The 19951-nt window shown below is 41.2% G+C and overlaps 2 protein-coding genes across 2 annotated transcripts in view; one reads left to right on the top strand and one right to left on the bottom strand.

Moving 5' to 3' along the window:
- Positions 1 to 1692: 1692 nt before the first annotated feature.
- On the top strand, positions 1693 to 7452 carry LOC121736050. The gene is made up of 6 exons (XM_042127090.1): positions 1693 to 1828; positions 4319 to 4811; positions 5161 to 5429; positions 5964 to 6166; positions 6462 to 6573; positions 6935 to 7452. The coding sequence occupies exons 1-6, from the start codon at positions 1751 to 1753 to the stop codon at positions 7046 to 7048; spliced, it is 1269 nt and encodes a 422-aa protein (XP_041983024.1). The 5' UTR covers positions 1693 to 1750; the 3' UTR covers positions 7049 to 7452.
- A 754-nt stretch (positions 7453 to 8206) lies between these two features.
- The window catches only part of LOC121735819 (inverted formin-2), a 70746-nt gene continuing 59001 nt past the window's right edge, over positions 8207 to 19951 (bottom strand). Inside the window, exons 7-24 of the mRNA XM_042126781.1 lie at positions 18659 to 18797; positions 18126 to 18305; positions 17474 to 17594; positions 16762 to 16958; positions 16569 to 16673; positions 16112 to 16272; positions 15622 to 15810; positions 15240 to 15366; positions 14721 to 14873; positions 13991 to 14185; positions 13475 to 13597; positions 12923 to 13058; positions 12358 to 12477; positions 11732 to 11872; positions 11334 to 11478; positions 11029 to 11144; positions 10358 to 10465; positions 8207 to 9857 (exon numbers count right to left, since the gene is read on the bottom strand). Of these exons, the coding sequence (XP_041982715.1) occupies positions 8497 to 9857; positions 10358 to 10465; positions 11029 to 11144; positions 11334 to 11478; positions 11732 to 11872; positions 12358 to 12477; positions 12923 to 13058; positions 13475 to 13597; positions 13991 to 14185; positions 14721 to 14873; positions 15240 to 15366; positions 15622 to 15810; positions 16112 to 16272; positions 16569 to 16673; positions 16762 to 16958; positions 17474 to 17594; positions 18126 to 18305; positions 18659 to 18797 (3817 nt within the window). The 3' untranslated portion in view covers positions 8207 to 8496. The remainder of the gene's footprint in view (positions 9858 to 10357; positions 10466 to 11028; positions 11145 to 11333; positions 11479 to 11731; positions 11873 to 12357; positions 12478 to 12922; positions 13059 to 13474; positions 13598 to 13990; positions 14186 to 14720; positions 14874 to 15239; positions 15367 to 15621; positions 15811 to 16111; positions 16273 to 16568; positions 16674 to 16761; positions 16959 to 17473; positions 17595 to 18125; positions 18306 to 18658; positions 18798 to 19951) is intronic.

The following is a 19951-nucleotide window of genomic DNA, read 5'->3' as shown; positions in this document are numbered from 1 at the left end:
GTTTGATTCAAACCTTACGTGTTTGATGCAAACGTTTGATGTCGGTTTGAACGGTTTGTCAAACGATACTGCGCAGTTTCATTCAATACGCGCTGTCGCGTGGTGACCCGTTTGCTCGTTTGCCCCCTTATTTCTTTAAAAAAAAAAGACTGGTCCAAAGAATGGTATGGACTATGGACTAGCATAATATCGTTTTACCCAGGAACATCTACAGAAAGTGCTAGAAACTACAGCTTCTTTCTTTTTTTCTTCTTCTTATTCCACCACTAAACTAAGCCGGGTTTGATCAAACCTTCAAACGATTTGGAACACGATCAAACGGCGCGTCAAACACAACGAAAATATGAAATTTCATCAAACAAGCTTCAAACACGTAAATGTTTGACAAACCGTTCAAACTAGCTTTGTAAACGATCAAATCGGTTTGAGTCAAACCAAAATTTACGTGTTTGAGTCAAACCGTTTGATCGTCTTCGGGGCCCTTTATAAATAAAATCGATTTTTTTTTTGTGTACTTTACACAAGCTCATTCTTTACTCGATGTCCCATAGAAAAATAACAACTAGAATATAACTTAAAATTAAACATGGACATTATAAAGATAAATACTATTTTTAAGACACAAATATTTTAAACATTTTAACAGATAGGATTACTTCACATCCTGTTCTGATAAAAAATTGCCGGATCCTCAAACGATAACGGAAAGAATTGTGCAACGAGCCAACAAAAGGAGCCTACGGACTACGTACAATAATTTTGTTATTGACGCTCCGATAAAGCTAGCCGATTATTCAATTCAAAGGACCCCACTAGCTGTAGCAATTCAATCATGAACTCTTTTCGCTAGAAGCACCATCATTTATGAAATACACAGGACATAATGCAATGAGCTATCGCTACCTGTCTTTCAGAAATAAAACACCAAAACAAAACAGCTGAATATTACACTGCCACTTCTGCCAGACACTTTATATAACGGACTTTGCGGAGGTCTGGCAGTGGAAAGCAACTGTCATAATAAGTACTTAAGACTTCCCGCAGCCGGCAGTGGAAGACGAGATCCCTATAGTAATATCCAAATATCCAAAACCCCTAATATCCAAAAGAAATAAAAAATTGAGCTTAAGGTCTATAACCGACCTCTGTGGCTCAGATGGTGGGCTGTTGGTAGCTCAAGCCGGGGGTCGCGGGTTCGAACACCGCCGAGGGAACAAAGGTTTTCAAAGTTCCTGGGTCATGGATGTGTTTTAAATACGGTATGTGTATAATATAATCAAAATCTTAAATATATGTATAGTATAAAAATATTAAATATATTTCCGTTGTCTGGTACCCGTAACACAAGTCCTTCAGGTACTTAGCACGGGGCCAGACTGATGTGGTGTGAAGCGTCCATAAAAAAAATACCTTATAATATTTTATCGAAGGTAAAGTAGACCAGAACTAGATGCCTAATAAAGTAACCGCAACCGAAACTCCATAGTTGCTGGTCGTTCTAACTTCTATAGGGGCATACTTCGATCGATCGTGTAAAGACCAGACACAATAGCTTATCTTTTGTTATCGCGGCCGCATGGGAGTTGAAGCAATATACAGGAAAACTTTCAGCTTTTTGCCTGTCGTTGGCCATGCACAAACCCGAGATACTCCATGAAGCATGGCCACCGGAGGGCTATTATGCACCATCGAAGACCGGGGTCAGATTGCCGTGTAGTTTGCACGCTGGTGTCGGCTCCGGCAGACCGCCATGTCACTGATCACGTTGGAGTTTTTGCAGGATCTGTTGAAGGATGAATATGAAGATGTCACCATCACGGAGTACGAGGTTAGTGTTTTTTTTTTTTCAAATCGAATTTATAGGAAATATTATAACGTTGATATGGTAAAGTCAATACCGCCGCACTCAGAGACGAATAAGGGTCAATTCAGACCGCAACGTGACGCGTAGATGCATTTCTAAATTAGTATGGATTTGACAGATTCGCAAGACGTCTGACGCAATTGAAATCTGTCAAATCCATACAAATTTAGTATAAGTTGCAGTCTGAATCAACCCTAAAGGTGGCTTTCGGATCATTGCCGCGTGCGACCGCGACCGACGAAAATTCAAACGAAATGCCACTTTATGACATAGGCGACACGAAGCAACAGCAGACGACGTGTCGTCGCGACACTACGGTTTCTATGTTTTTCTATGAAATACCCCGCGCTGTCCACAGCTAGCGACATGAAGCTAGCGAAACTTATTCATAGAAATACATAGAAACCAGTAGTGGCGCAACGACACGTCGTCTGCTGCAAATTCATGTAGTTGGCAAAGAGAATATAATCACTAATCATTATCATCATGGTAGTCATGGTAGCTTCCAACTTGTACCTAGAATTACTTTATCTGTAAGTAATTAAATATATGAAGATTTTGACTTATGCCCCATACATTTATACTGTCAAAGTCAAAATTGAAGTTAAATCATCATAAAAATATTATTATGTCTCTATGTCTTGTGTATATTTATTGTGTATGTGATGTACTTTATGGATCAGACTTTATTAACTACACAAGTGAAGGGAAATCTAAAATGTTTCGATCGATTCAGATTCAATACTTTAACCATTTTATCTAGTAGGTATACTTAGCTATTTTTCTGTTTAATCTGATACTGCCCAAATCATTAAATGGCTCGTACCCTGTGTTTATAATTTGGTTGCAGCCTCAGCACTCAGTTACAAATTGTTAGTTGTTTCTTATACTCACGGGCGTATATATATGGTTTGATAAGGGGGGGTCCCTAACGTAAAAAAAAGTGCGAGTTGGAATCGCCCATGAAGGGTAAAATAGGCAACGTGTCTAGGAAATCAAAAATATTTTTTAAAGTACATGTACCGCACCGATTTTAATCGGCGAGGTAAGATGGATGGTAATTGGGGGGGGGGGGCTGTCCGAACCCCCAGGACACCACCCTTATATACGCCCATGCTTATACTCATAATAAATTGTTAAAATATTATTACGTCTGACTGTATGGACTTATCTAATATCTTATCCTGTAAGTATGCGTAACGACTTTTCAAGTTAATATTTTACTTGTAACAAGACACCAAAACCTTTATTATTAGGGTCACATAAATCTTAATAAGTACTAATAATATTCGCGATATTTTTTAATCTAACTTTAAACACACTGAAGTTTCGCGACTCGCTCACAGATGTCGCCGCCAACCGGAAATCCGCCAATCATCTCCCCTCTGGGAACTGAAGAGGTATATTTAATGCAAAGTGATGTCCATTTGTCGATTACAATATACTTACTAAACTAGATAGACTGGCTAAAACAATGGCGGAAATAGAAATGTCCTTCTACCTAAGTATGTACTTACATAATTTCCAAAATGTAGGAGGTTCTAGGATTTCCATTTATAAAATAAAAAATAATAAATAAAATGTGTTTTATTTCTGAATAGATTTATACTTTCAGAACGTTGATGCTAATGGTGCCTACCACCGGTTCGGTAACTATCCTGGCGAGAAGAACCGGCGTAAGAAACTCGCACGGGGTCCCACTTTTTACCAAAAAAGTGAGAAAAAAAATAATCTTTTTAAAATAAAATTCACAATTGTAACTTAAAGTTGACATTGGTCAACATCCATACATAATTATTGTAAGTCATAATACCTATAATAATGTAGAAGTAGCCTTGCAAGGAGCCATCCTACTCCCAAGATGTGCCATCGTTTTTGAAATGTGCCAAAGCATATTACATTGACCTTGTAATAGGCTTTGGCACACAAACGTTCTTTGACTACTTTTTTAAATTTATTAATCGAATTTTTTTTAACGTTTTCTGGGATTTTATTGTACAGGCGTATACATTGACCTTTAGATGATTTACTAACTTTACTAAGTCTGATCATCGGCATTATAGGTAGATGAAGACTTAGATACTTAAGGAAAAAGAGTCACTTACAGCTTTGTAGGTCCTATAGTCTCAGCAAAACCACGGACAGACAGATAGGCAGATGGACGGACAGACCGAAACTTTATGGGTTCTTTGTTGACTACGGAACCCTAAAAATGTTGTACCAGCGGTTATACCTTAGTGCATCAGAAATTCTTAGGTACGGATAGAAAGAGATAATAATTCATGTCGATGTCACTTATGATAATCATTATACCATCAATTACAGCACACTTTACATAATTCAAAAAAAATGTATATGTTTTAGTTTCTTAAAAGGCGGAGTCACAAATAAGTACCTTCATTTTGAAGGTCCTTCATGTTGCTACCTTTATCAAGTACTCGACCTTTTTTTCAGGGAGCACCAAGTTCCAAGAGAGGAGACAACTACACGTCCATGGTGTACAGAATAACATTGAAAGGGTCCCGTAAGCGATCAGATGAAACTGGTGAAATTTTCGAGCCCTGGGAAGGCTCCCTGATCTACAAATGTCTGCCAGAAAGCATTCTCCTTCGAGAAACCTTTAAAAGCGAGGAGCTGTTCTGCAACGAAGTCGCCTTCTACAAGAAAATCTGGCCAGCGATGGCCAAATTCCAAAGCCAATGGAACATCGCTCATCCCTTCAAAGCTATCCCCAAATGCTTCCTGGCGCGGAATGATCTGGTCATCCTGAAGGATTTGAAGGAATTTGGGTTCGTGATGCCCGACCGGAAGCAGGGTTTTACTATAGAGCAGTGTTACTACGTGCTAAAACACCTGTCACAGTTCCACGCTCTCTCGCTGGGCATGAAATATTATGATCCTGAAGGTTTCTTTGATCTACTTAACATGCAGGATGGAATTTCAGAAGGTAATATCAGCTATATAATCTATATAATATATAAAAATGGATTTTAAATTGTGTTGTATTAGCAGTTAGTAACGACTAACGCTAAAACTCGAAAAACGGCTGAACGGATTGGGCTAGTTTTAGTCTTAAAATATTCGTAGAAGTCCAGGGAAGGTTTAGTGACACGAAGTTCACCGGGACAGCTAGTAATTAATTAATATAAATTCTGTGTTCATAAATAGGTGAATTATATCTAGGTAAATTTTAACGTCTCAGCAATATTTTAATGGTAGAATTTAGTAGGTACCTAGCCCAAAAGCAAAAAATGAAGCAAATAAGAAAAATACTGATGCAAACGTTATTTTTATAGTATTTTTCGTGACGGAAAACGTTGAATACTACAAAAGTTACTACACTGAAGCGATAAACAATGCAATCTACATGGTGGAAGAGGAACTCAAAGATTCAGCTGACAAAGACAAATACCTGGAGAAGCTGAAAAGCTTCTGTTCAGAGGAGACTTTCTTCCAAGAAATGGTCGACATGGTTATTCCCAAGGAGCCTCTAGCAGTGATTTGTCATGGAGACTGTTGGACTAACAACATCATGTTTAGATACGTCGATGGAGACATAGCAGAGGTTAGGATATAAAATATATTTCTGTCTCTTACTTTTTCCATTTTCAGTGCCGGTTTTAACACTACCAGCGCCCTGGGCGAGATTTCTTCAGCGCTGGGGTAGTGCTAAAAAGTAGCGTAACATTGGAACAAGTGATTGACTTTATTACCTAGAATGATCCATGAACTTGATTAAAATTGTGTTTAACCTTGTTTTTATCCTCGATGTTGTTATAATCGCTTTCAGCATAATTATCCATATCTATCTAATAATTGAAAAAAAAAGTTTTTACTTTAGTAACAATGTAGATAACAAATAACAATAATAAAGGAACCATTTAGAGTACCTAATAATTAAAAGGTTCCTATAGTAGGTATTGTTATTTGTTACTATTGTTAATTTCTCAGAAGTCAGAACAAAAGTTAATTAAGATTTATGCGGGTAGTTCTAACTTTTTTCAAATACTGACGTGACAAGTGACATTTAACTTTTTTAAATCTTCTTCTTCTTTTTTATCAATAAACCCTGGAATTCATATTTTTGCCTCACTTCCAGATGTACATGTTAGACTTCCAATTGGTGCGTTACGCGTCTCCAGCAATAGATCTAGCTTACCTGATCTATCTGTGCCTAGATCGGGAGCAGCGGTCTGAACATAAGGCATCCCTGCTAGAGTATTACATAGATGAGCTCCACAAACGACTGGTGGAAATGAGCGACGGCACCAACATCATGGAGAAAGAGACGCTATCTGATATGTAAGTTGCAGCTTAGTTTTTCCTTATGTCTTATAATATGGCTTTAATTACTGTATTTAAAGATTGACTTTTGTGCAAGTTAGTTACTTTTTAGGGTCCGTGCCCAAAGGAAAAAAACGGGACCGTATTGCTCAGACTTCGATGTCTGTCCGTCTGTCACCAGAACCGCTATAGCTAGACTTCTGAAATTTACTTAAAATTCTATACTTTATAATATACATGATGATTCTACATTAGCTTAGTGGCACAGCAGTGCCCCCGCCAAGACGAGTTACTATTTTTAAATTTATTTCAGGTTACAGGAGGAGTTCAGTCGGATCAGCCGCTTCGGTCTTGGCACGGCGCTGGACATGTATCCCATCATGACCTGTGACAGCAACGAGGCGCCCAACTTATACCAGGAGAAGGTTAGTTGCCTCTTGTACAACCGACGGGTGATAACGGCTATTGCGATTTGCGACATTAGACAGACACAACCGGTATGGTGGGAGTTGGTGGAAAGATCTTCAATTTCGGCTGAAGTTGCGACTATTTAAAGATGATAAATTTTCGATGTTTTTGGAAGCCTTTTATAATTCAAAAGGCACGCTTCACTATTTTAAAAAATTGTAGAAAGAGACTTTTTACAATTTTCATATCTAGGGGCACCGTAAAGAACTGCCAAGTCCTTTTTAAAATAGTAAATTACAAAAATATTTTATCTTGAGTCGAATCATTTTGTAAAAAAAACAAAACAGCCACAATTATATGATTTTTTCTGTATTTCAGGAAAGTTTTATCCCATCGCATGACACGGCGAAACCAGTGTGGACGGACAATGAGGCTTGTCGGAAGAAAATGACTGATTTAGTGATAGAACTAGTGGACGAGGGACTTCTATGATATTGTGTGATCGAATTTCTATAAATCTATCATGTCAAATGTAATGATAAGTACAAATGCAAAAAAAGTATTTTTATAAGAACAATTATTTTAACATGGTCAATATTTTGAAGAAATTGTCCTTTTACTACAAGCAAGTCTACTAATAAAAATATTTATCGAGATTTGTCTGTAATATGAATTTTGCTTAAAGTTAAGCAAACCTTGTAGGTTTAAATACGCTGTGTATTTTTTTTAAATTATATCATGAGGGCGGGAGATTAGACAGTAACAAAAGGGTTTTTTTATTAATGGGTTCACCTGAGGCTACTTTATAAACGAGAAATATCGCATTTACTATCATTTAGTAAATTATTTTTACTAAGACCAACATAAAATTATACCCTATTTAATATACACATTGTAATAAATTATAATTATTGTTAGCTATTAAAAATTACATCAAACTACTTGTTTTATTTATAATTTTATTTAAAAATAATAATAAAACACACATGGCTGTGGTATATAAATTTATTTTAGTAAATATACAGTTCGTATGACGTGTTATAATATATTACGTAGAACCATGCGTTTGCAAATTTGTGACTATCACAACCAAGCTAGACTAACAAGTGCCACAGCAGAACAATAGCCAAGACTCTTCTTTTCAACTTTTTTTTAAATAATAGTCGTCTAATCTATATTTTATTTATTACAATAATATGTGCGTGGTTTGTTTGTCTAACCTGTGATTTTCGAAATTATGATACGTATAAAAATCAGATCATTATATTAAATAGATACTAGACTATATTAGTAATGACTTGGATGTGCGTTTCTCAGAGGCACGGACGGAAATGTACATTTAGCTAATGTGATTTTTTTATTTAGAATTACTAAGTTGCAAAAAATATTCGGACACTTCTGATTTTGTTGAAAGAGTTAAAATTTCTATTTTTGCCTAAAATATTACTAAATCTCTCTATTTAAATATTAGTTTTTTTTTATTTATTTTAGCTAAATATCGGTGTATAAATGTAATGGAAATATTTAGAATTATCACGTTAGTTTCTAAATACTCGCACAAGTTACCCGTACTTATATCTGGCACTTTATATTCTTTGAAATGGTATCTCCACGGGCTTAAAATAATTACAGATCTAATTGTTAAAACACTATCGAAAACTTTAGATACTTTTGAGATTCTATCTCTCTTATCAAGTTACTAACACTGGGTTGGACTTGGCCGTTTTGCACATACGAATTTATTAATCACATTGACTTGGCTTCAAAAGTTGTCAGTATCTAAAGGTTTCAATATCACGTTACTCATCGCTAAATGGCTGATAAAATATTTAATAATAATAGAAACGCCATTAAAATAGCATCTTTTTCTCGACTTCGGTCAATTACGCCCATACGCTTAGGGACTTTGCTCAAGAAACCATCTTTAAATTACCAGAAAATCACTTGAAAGCTGACCTTGGGTTCGGTTGCGTTGCTGTTCCTCGTCCCTTAGACGCTTGCGTTGGTCTCATGAACCCTGACGGTCGGTTAGGAAGTTTTCCTATCGACCGGGAGTTCCCAATGGAACTGCCACTCGATGAGGATCTTGAAGCTGGCATACGGGACGGAGGCTTCGGTGTCGCTTTCGGGATGGGCTTCGGCGGCGCCGGGGCCTTCTTCACCGTCGCCACTGAGGTGGAACTGTTGAGGGAACTCCTCGAGCTGCGAAGGGATGCTCTTGAGGAGGATCTTTCCACTCGAAGGGAGTTGGGTCGCTTCTGGAAGGGCCGCGAGCTCAGTGGCGTCCGCGGAGGAGTACTCCTCTCTTTGGTTAGCTTTGGGATTTCTGGCTTCTTGGGCGTCGGAGACTCGCACTCGATGTTGCATCCGGAGGAAGCGCCCTGGGATGCGCTCTCGGAGTTCAAGCTCTGAGTCTCTTCAAATCCTTCGTCGTCGTGCTCAGTTTTGGGTATCCGTGGGGAGGTGGTTCGTTCGATGGTCGGCGTTCGATCCAGCTTGGCGTTCGCCGATCTCCTGTAGGCGCTCCTGGACCAGACTCCCGTTGGAGTCTGGGTGGGAGACTTGAGCTCCCTGATCGCTTTCTGGACGTCCTCCTGGTTGATGGACGTCTGCCGCCTCATCCTGGCCTGGGTCGGTTTTTCTTTGGTCGGGGATTTCTCGGTGCTTTGGTTTTTCAATCGATCCTGCCATCTCTTCAGCCGGTTCTCCTTTTCATCTTTAGTGACTTCCTCGACGGGTTTCGCCACGGCTGCCTCTTTCGAGGTTTCGACGTACGAGGCTCGGACTTCCAATTTCGAAGGTCTGATGACCTGCGTCTGAGCTATCAGCTCCGGAGGATCCACTTTCTTCTCTTCTTCAGGAGAGCTGACTTCCTGATTTCTCTTATACCTCCTCGTCCGTCTCGCTGCAGAGAATCTATCAAACTGCCCATCGCCTAATATCTCCTGGCACAAGTTTTGCATGTCTGCATTCGCTCGGTCGTTCGTGATCGAATTTATCGGAAGCGGCTGGAACTTTCGACAGGGTTCTCTTTCTGGTGGGGGGTTGAAGAATTTCCTCTGTACGGGTGGAGTTTCTATGTTATCCGAGTCTATCTCCACGCGGTCACCTCTTTCAAACCTCTCCCTGGCACCGGTGACCTTGATGTCTGGTAGCTTATTTTTATCTTCTTCGGTAATGGACACGAGTGGTTGAGGAGATTCTATCTGTGGTCTCGAGCGCTGTCTTCTTAGTCTTCGCATTTCCTCGTTTTCTTCCGTCTTCCTCCAAGGCAGTCTATCCTTTGGCTTCGGTTGCACGTCTGTGAAAAAAATCGTCAGATGATTATTGTGCCCAGACTATTACACTCCAGCATCATGAAAGCCGGCGCGAACGGGCCGGCTTTCGGCACGAATGGGCCGGCTCGACAGGAGAAATACCACGTTCTCACAGGAAACCGGCGTGAAACAGCGCTTACGCTGTGTTTCGCCGAGTGAGTGAGTTTACTGGAGGCCCAATCCCCTACCCTATTCCCTTCCCTACCCTCCCTTATTCCGTTCCCTTTCCATCGCTACCTTCCCCTATTACCCTATTCCCTCTTAAAAGGCCGGCAACGCACCTGCAGCTCTTCTGATGCTGCGAGTGTCTATGGGCGTCGGAAGTTGCTTTCCATCAGGTGACCCGTTTGCTCGTATGCCCCCTTATTTCATTAAAAAAAAAAAAAGCATGTTTTTTTTCTTCCGAAGGCAGATCCTTAGAGCTCTGACGTCACTGCGGCCCTTGAGGATCTATTGTGTTGAAATGATTGTGTATGTTCGTTACCTTCAACAGCCTCGATGGCTCGCACGACGTCGCTATCCGGCAGCACGGCCGGCCGCCAGTCCGGACGACTCTCCGGCAACGGATCCAGTGTAGTACTGCGTTCGCTCTCTGTAATTGGTCATGTTTTGAAACTTAGATTTTAATTCACCAAACGTAACAGCTGAAATCATTGCTCGTGTTATCTTATATCTTTAAACGAGCAATTCTTGTATATATATAATTGGAATCTCGGAATCGGCAGCAACGATTTTCATGAAATTTTGTATATAGGGGGTTTCGGGGGCGATAAATCGATCTAGTTAGGAATCATTTTCAGAAAATGTCTTTTTCTTCGTGTTTTATCGATAATCGATAAACTGAAAAATATGACTCTTCCTGACATCTATTGGCGAATAATAATACTATTTTGTTGGCAACTAATTGTTTTAACGACCAGCAGATGGCCTTATTAAGTATCACGAAGTCAATAAGTGTTTGCTATACCGAGCATATCTCGGTCATCCAGGTACTACTTTTTATACAGGCTTTTACAAGTTTCTTTTTTGTGAACCTGTAGTGACGAGTGTACAACCTAAAAAAATTGTAAGAAGCAGCACTTTTTTATTTTGTTTTATGTAAGTAACTAATTAATAATTATTAGATATTTTATTTAACTAATTTCTACTTCTTACCTGAATCCTGTTCCGCCGACCGTCTGTTCTGCAGCCGTCTCGCTCGCTCCCGCACGTCGCGCCGCTCCTCCGCGCTGTTCGCACGCAGCCACGACTCGATCTTTTGGCGCCATTCTCTGTAGGTACGAATATGTTTTTATGATATTTGTTTTTTTTTCTTTAATTACAAGGTTTACCGTGTATTGCTACTTTTATATTTTATAGATTCAACTGCAAGCAAAAAGCAGCATGACCAAGTTAGGTTTGTGACCACGACAGCTGGTGTATGACCATTGACCACGTTACTTTTGTAACACGACACTCACTTGGGTTTGGGCGTCGCATCCTGTGTGGCCGGCGTGGGCTCGGGCGCGGTCGTGGTCGGCGTGGTCGGCGTCGTGGGCGCCGGCGTCCGCTCGCGGGGCACGTCGAGCCGCGCGCGGACCGGGGCGCGGCGTGACCACGACCGGTCTGTGACCAAGTTACATGAGAAAGTTTGAGAAATAATTTTTAATTGAAAGACTTTATCATATAGGATAATGTATTTTAGTAATGTAATATTTTAATAGATCAGAACCAATGAACTTAATGATCCTCTTGCATTTAAATACTTGCGTACAAAAATCTGTGTTGTCTTATGGTCTATGGAGCTTGAGCAATACCATGTAACTTGAACTTGCAAAAAATCCAAACCCATCCATCCATCCATCACCACCACACATACCCAGGCTACCCCAGGCTCTTCTGTCCCGGGGGTCCGTGTCGTCGGGAGGGGCAGACGCTCGCAGGAACTGGAGCAGACCCTCGTCATCATGAGCTGGACTCGCGCGGCTGCGGCGACGTAGGCTGCCGGTGGGGGTCACGTCTGAAGAGATATGAGGAATGATGACGTTATTTAAAGGTATGAGGAGGAATAACGATCCATAATATGAATAATTAGCAATCGTATTTTTAGCAAGTATGATTAATTTAATTATTGCTAACGGACATTCAACAATAATTAATTATTATTGCTTATGTATGCTATTTTTACCAACACTCAATTAAATAATAATATAAACGAATAAAAACTATGACTAAGAATAGCTAAGAACACTGTCGATCATATCAGATTTCAAATATAGTAAAAATGAGATCAATATCTGCCTTCCCGCCATGGACAGTCACTTCTCTTTTTTCGTCGGGTGTTAAAAATGACAAAAATTTTGAGAAATTCTGTGCTGCATTAAGCCATTTAGTGCCGGTTTTGACACTACCAGAGCCCTGGGCGAGATTTCTTCGGTGCCCAGGGTGCTGGTAGTACATTCGCGCCCTTTTTTATCATTTTGCTTATACCGCTGGGGGACTCACCGGGCGAGGGTGTGTCGTGTTTCCGCAGCGAGCGGCGGCCGAGCCCGTTTCGGATGTCCAGCAGCAGCGACTCCATCAGCGACTCGCACTCCGACACCGGCGTGCTGCAAACGCTGCCACCTGGACACGTTCAAGGTCAAGCTAAATCATGGCATTCAATAGGACTACTGGTAAGGGGGATCACAAGGGACATCCCTTCATAATCATCTGTTATTTCGACAAGGTCTTGTATATATTTGCCACCTGGAGATGTTCAAGGCCAATCCCCATCTGAGGAGAGGTGGAGTCCACAAGGGACCAGAACCTCCCTCCAAAATCATGACTTTTATTTTGACATGGTCTTGTGCTTACTTATCGATGATCACAGCCAATTGCCAACACTGGTTCGAACTTAATATCTGACACTAACGATTTGATAAGCTACACCAACAAGGGAGGTGCAAATGGCAGCACCATTACAACACAACAGACCAAGCTTATCTTATTTGCGACACCAGCTTACCAATTCTGCTGCCATTTCTAGCCCCTGCTAGATTGTGTTTCGAAGCCTCTATATCCAACTTACCATTCCTCTTGCCAGCACTGGCCACAGCGGCCTGATCACGCGCGCGACGGCGAGCGGCTGCTTGCTCCTCGTTGGCTCGTCGCCGCTCGTTGTCAGATACTGCTGATCGGAACTTCGTGCAGAATGTCACAAACGTCTGAAATTTTAGAGACATGTTATAAAATTATAATATGGTCGGTTTCATCGTTAAGCCGAAGAACTGTCTAGTTTTATAAGAAAAGGAAAAAAAGAATAAAACGGAACGGACAAGCGGAATACCGTCCTTGAGGACACATCAAAAGAGTTGCAAGCGGTTTGCCAGCCTTTTTAACAAGGAATATACTCCCTTCTTTTGGGTTTGTGGAGCGTAATAATTGGGATACCTATGTCGCTGAGAACAGTTCGTAAGGCGTTATATTGTTCTGTACCTAAAGGTTCGAAACGAGACCTCTTATTGAGACTTTGCTATCTATCAGGAACATGTATCTCCGCAACCCTGATAGCTAGACAGTTGGTTGCTTCTTTAACAACTGACAGTCTGTACAAATGTCAAAGCAGAATGTTAAGACGTACCTTAAAACACTCCTCCAGTTTGAAGGAGACGGGATCCTCGCAGAAGAACTCTGCCAGCTGCTTCCTGATGTGTTCCACCTCCTCCATGTCCTTGTTCAGCACAGACACTTCGCGCTCAGCCACCTGCAATCGTTTTATAAGCCGTTTTTCTATTTTCACGAAATTCTTGCTTTTATTGACACTTCCTGCCTACCTAGCATACGCCAACGAGATATCTCACTCTCGAGATAATTAAATTTTGACATTATGAGACGAGTAGTTACTCGTCTCATAATGTCAAAATCTCGACATTATCTCGACCAAACTCTATAAAAATGTGTTATTTCGATGACAGATCTACGCGAGAAAAAATGTTTGTCATTCTAGGGTCAATAGAGATGAAGAGACAAACCATCAAACATCGAGAAAACATGTAGAGTGAAATATCTCGTTGGCGTATGCTAGGCAGGCTGTGCACAGCAGAATAGTCTTTATCTCGTAAAAAGTGCCCTTTCTCAAAAACTACCAGCAACCAACCTGCAGGAAATCCCCCATCTGGTCTTTAATATCTTGCTGCGTGGTGGTCTGTATCTCGCGCTTCAAGTTGGTGATGCGCTGTGAGAGCGTCTTGATCTCGTTGTTCAGTTGTTCCACGCTCGCTTTAGACGCCTCTTCTAGGACCCTGATGTCATCAGCGAAGTGGACCAGTTCCTTGTTCTTGCGTTCAGCTTGCTGGAATTGAATTCACAACAGAGTCCACAAATTATTTTCGAAATAATTTATGGACTTTGCTTTGATATTTCGGGATTTAATGGTACCAAAATTGCCTTATATGATGCTATCTATCTCTGTCTACAAATCTATCTATCTCATTTCTCAATCTTATGGCAATTCCTTGTCTCTGAAAGTGACCAAACCAAACTTACGATACTTGCTGCAAGGATTTGAGATATTAACGCATCGCAAGCGCCAATACACATCCCACACATTTCTGTCATCTAACTTGGCTATCGAAATTAGCAAATACATTTTGACTAAGAGACCAGAGCCACTAGCCAAAACATTTTAATTTATCGCTTCTTTCTAGAATCGCCGATAAAATGTGAGGAATTGACATAAGCGTTCGATAATATTATGAAGTCGACATTCGATTCATGCTGAGGATTCATGCCATGTTAATTCCGTGCGATTTGATCGGCGATTCTAAGTCGAGATAAAAAAAACATGTTGGCAAATCCCTGATGCTGACCAGAATGTTACCACTTACCATAGCGACATAATGCATCAGGTTCATGCCGGGCTTGTTAGCTCGGATGTCTGACAGCTTCTGTAGCGAGGATAGCTTGACGCCAGCGGCGCCGCCCGCGTACCCGCCCGCGTTGAGGAAGTTGCCTGCTATTAGGGCTATGTATAGCACCTCCTGGAAGAAATCACATAACGACATGAATTCAGAATGAATCGGAGATTTTTTTTTAAATTTATTTATTGCCAAATCAATGAGAAACTAACACTTTTAGAGAGTTGTCCTAACTCCCAAGGCCCTTTTTGCGCCGAGAAATGCTTTTAAGCATCTTGCGGGGATTAGGGTCCTATCCGACAGTATGCGGGTCTCTGCTGCGTTCAAAGATGGTAGTGGACGCAGCCCCTACCGATATAGCAACCTTGACCACGAGTAGACCGGGGTAAAGGTATGCCTTTCCCGTGGTCTTTCCCTAAGCTTCTTTTTATGCGGGTGAAGCCGCACTATAGCTTTATAGAGGACGCCACTTTTAGCAAAAAGTCGTACCTGTATAGCCCTGGACGACATGAGGTCATCTCCCGCCACGAGTATGGCGTTGATGGCGCTCTCCAGGTAGCCGGCCGTGGACGGCCACTCCTCCTTCAGCAGCATGCACTCTATGCGGAGCTTGTAACTGGAATGTAAATTGAAAAATAATCATTGAAGCCTTTGATCATCTGTTTAGGACAACCTCTGGGCGCTTGGTGGATTTTCTGTTTCTAGAAGGGAGCTAGAATAGTTCTGGGAATTACTGGTGACATCAGCGGTAAGATTTAAGTTTCTTACTGTCTTTTATCTTGGAGTGAGAATAAGGGAAAGTCAGACCATAGTAGTAAAAGTTGAAAGATTCTCTGTACATGTTTCCTATGTGTATATTACAGGCACTTACTTGGGCAGGTGTATCAGCTGCAGCAGGAACTTCTCAGCGTTGCCCAGCTTCGTGACGTCGCCGGTAAAGGCCTTCAGCATCTCGCACTCGTCGATCTCCGGCAGTATCTTGAGGAGACCCCGCAGCTTCTCCGTGCCGATGTCGTCGTGGGAACCCTCGCGGATTAACTGGATTATGTCCTCGTTGGAACTGGAATGATGGAATGTGGTCCAAATATTTGCACTTGACAATGAAGATGAGAGAAGAAGCACACATTTTTGAGATATTACTACTAAAATTATTATGCAAGGGACTGTAATTGTCAAGTGACTTTTGGTACGACCAAAAAAAGGTAGCGTCATGGCAAAAATGGCGCCCATAACTAAAAACGTAACACAGCCGCTAATAGCGTTTACCGTTAAGCGATTCCCATTTGGCGTATATCTTTTAACATTACCATAGATTAGGCAACGTTTCATTGATAGGCCAACCATTTACCAATTGCCATTACCTTCTAAACTGCTTCAGGAATATGTTGACGTTCAAGCTCCTCTTGCCGTCCAGCAGGGTGATCTCCGAGGGCTCCTTCCTCGGTTTCCGATCCCCGGAGCTGTCGCAGATGGGGCTTCGGCCCAGGCGGGGCGAGGAACCGGCTGAGCCAGTTGGTTGTACCTGGTGGTGGTCACGGGATAAACCATATAGGAATAGCTTTTAAAAAAGTCTTTGAAGTACGAACGGAAATGGCTTGAAGATTATTAGTAAGCAAATACCCAATTTTTTAGGGTTTGACATGAGTTTTCTTTTCCACGTAAACCAATCAACAACGCTATTTATGTTGATTGGTTAACGAGTTTGGCGAAATGGTTCAAAGCGCTAGATAGCACTAGATAAGCTACCGTCAAAATACCTAGGAAACTAGGCACAATTAGAGCAAAATCATAAAAGATCTTGGAAATTTGGAAACATACCTGTTGACAGAATAAGTTTTCAATCTCGCTCCAGTCCAACTCGGCTTTGGGAGAGCTCTGATGACTGGACGCCACTATAGACCAAATGTTATTCTGGCCGATTACCTGAAAATTATGAATGGATTAGATTTTTATAGGGATCTTTATTCTTTTGACGCATTGACGAATAGTACAAGTACAAGTGAGCACTCACTTTATTGCTAGGTATTTTGTTCCAGTTGATCGTCTTCATCTTGGTCTTGGGTATGGGGGTCTCCTGCTGCGGCAGCTTGATGTTGACGGGCGGGGGCGGGGGCGCCGGGCTGGGGGGCGGGGGCGGGCCGACGCGGGGCGGTGCGGGGGGCGCAGGGGGCGGAGCGGGGGGGAGGGGCGGAACTGATGGGGGACACGCTGGAATAGAAGTTAGATTTACGAGTATAGCTCTATCACATTTAATGATTAGTCTATACTATAGTCTATACGCACGCGACATAAGATTTAGAGCACGCCACTGGTCCCAAAACTAGTTTTGGGACCAGTGGCTGGTATCAAAATTGAATGATGGTCATAGATCCTCCTCTACGTATTGGGCACCAAATTAAGAAAATTTTGAAATACACATAGGATAACAAAAAATATTGAATGGCACGTTTATGACTTCACTGAAGATTTCTTCAGAAAAAGGGTCAATAATACGAGAAGGTTAGCCATCCCTGGTCTATACCATTTAAAGCGAGACCCTACTAGGCGGCACTATATCCTTTAGTGGAGAGATGCCACACTTCACGTTCCATCGTACTGACATCTTGTGTCACGTAGTGTGGCTTAGCTATTTCATAAACATTGACCGTCACGGATCACTACTCTACAGCGTAGTATTCCTTAGTGCAGTCTCATAAACCAGGATATACCATAGCCCGACTTACCAGGCGGTGCGGGTGCGGGCGGGGGCGCCGGCGGCGGGGGCGGCGGGGACAGCGCCCGCTGTAGACTCTGTTTCCGGGCAGCATTGCTGTCGCGGTGCTGACAGGTGCAGCCCATTTTGGCCTGAAAGTGGCCTTTGTGGTCAGTTTAGTTGGATTGAATTTGAGCACAGCAAGATGATGCTGGTTTTGGATGTTCTATGTAATAACTGTTGAAATGACAAGATTTCCTATCCAACATGAGTTGAAATGACAAGATGTCCTATCCAACAAGATTCCTATCCAACATGAGTGTTATACAAGACGTAACGGGACATCCCACATGAGTGTCAAACGTTTATAGATAGCCTGTGATATTTTGTCCAACTCTATTTGACTGATGGAGAGGCATTGAAACTATATTATATCAGCTATCCTTCTCCAACCTGCACAGTGAGCGAAAAATACGACAAAAGCAGGAACATCGCCTGATAAAAAATCCTTATCCTATTTCTTTTTAAATTCTTCCATCTTATTCCATGAGTCCACCTTCTAAGATGCTCTTCGAGTGGAAAAATAGGAAAAGAAGAAAAAAAGAAGGAAGGTTGAAGGACGAGATTATGATCCTCAAACACGAGGAATAAGGAGGAAGTTCCTCCTAAGATCACCTGGGTACCTGAACGCTGGGTGCTCGCAGCAGTTTGGCAGCATCTTCCCTCGTCTCCAGCAACGTGGCACGATGCACCAACGTCTCCGCCGTGTCCCACACGATGTCGCTGACAGCTTCTTTCGGGTCTATCCGTAGCAGATGCTGGAGGATGCTCAGGAATGGTATCTCTTGAGGTGTGTCCGAAACCTGAGGGCAAAATTTATAATGATTTGAAGCTATTTATTTAGTAGCCCAAACTGGCTCGTTTGGCCGATTGCTAACAAGTTAACAAAACATAGTACCTTTTGTAAATTACATAGATCGATAAGTTTAATCTTAATTTTATTTATATACCATTATACAAAATCTTTTATGGTTCTAATGTAATTATTATGGGATGAAAAATACATAGTTACTTTATCATTACGTTGCCGCGTTGGTGAATGGTGTGTAATTTTATTCCCAACGTTCGAGTTTCTTTCTATTTGCATCACCTGCTACTAGAATACTAATCTGTAACAATACATCTTAACCTGCTGCTGTAACACATGCCTGCTTACCTGCTTCAATATGGCATAGAAGACATCCAGGTGGGAGTTGAGGTTGATCCCGCCTGGACCCTGCGCCTCGTCGCTCTCGCGTTGTTCCTCGAACACATCCAGCTGCACGCCCAGGTCAGGGTGACTGGCTGCCTCGTGTCTGGATGGAAAAGTTTAATTGAAAATAATACTTGCACGGTGTTAGTGACAGTGAAACATGTCGTTACCAGACCAGCTACACAGGAGTCGTTTTCTATTGTCCTAATATTATTATGTGCGCAATCCACAGGCTTTTATTCTCTAGTCTCTACCATTCTTCGTAATGTAAGAGATTTCTTTCTTATCAGATGACCAGCCTGCATTGTCCTAAACTTAAGGGGGCGACTAACCCTAAAGTGTCAATTTTATAATTCATTTTTATACTTGAAAATAAGCCCCGAATTGTTTCATTTTCTAAAATTAGATACTACATTATATTTCCGAGAATTCGATCTGAGCAAAAACACGATATCTTAAAATTTTCTCGATAGAAAAAAATGACAAAGATGCATCTAATTTTCACGAATTTTTCATTTATTGCCATAACCGCGCATTGAACTAAGTTAATATTTTAATACATTATATTAAATTCTATCATTGAGAGATCGACCCAGCGGATTTTTAAAATGTTGTATATTTATCGAGTTATTGAGAAAAAACTAATTTGGCGATGAATCCGCGTCGTTCTTTTTCACCTGGCATATGAAAGACGGGCGTGAGTGTGAAGAGAGAAGAACGATGTTTGATTTTTGGGGTTAGTCGCCCTCTTAAGAACAAAAAGTACGCTTTACAAAGAATTTTTTGCATACTTTAAAAGGCTTTAACATCTTAAAAAGTTCGCACACAATGAATGAATGAATCGCCAATCGAGCAAGTCATCATGTATAATATAAGAATCAGCATTATAATATACATAATATTTCTAATAATAACCGGCGTATATTTAAACCAGATGCTAATCACGATTGTGACCATACATGGTCAGGGCACGCGGCGCCGCCCACGGCTGACCACGTATTACTAAGCTTAAAAAGATGTTTGTTACACATATTAATCCCTCGCTCATTAAATCCATGTTTATGAAGTGGCATTAATTTGCCGGATTTTATTTATTGGGTTTAATTAATTGTCTTTGGTCGATTCTTATGTTTTAAAGATGATTCTGGTTTATTAATGTTTCTGTTAATCGATCAAATTGGTTTATAATGCCTGTTTTCACTATCTACCTAACTTTAAGTCTCCAAGAGGGTATTTAAACATTTTCATCAGTGGCTA

Source organism: Aricia agestis, chromosome 18 (genome assembly GCF_905147365.1).
Source record: "Aricia agestis chromosome 18, ilAriAges1.1, whole genome shotgun sequence".
NCBI lineage: Eukaryota > Metazoa > Arthropoda > Insecta > Lepidoptera > Lycaenidae > Aricia > Aricia agestis.
This window is presented reverse-complemented; position numbering and strand designations above follow the sequence as displayed.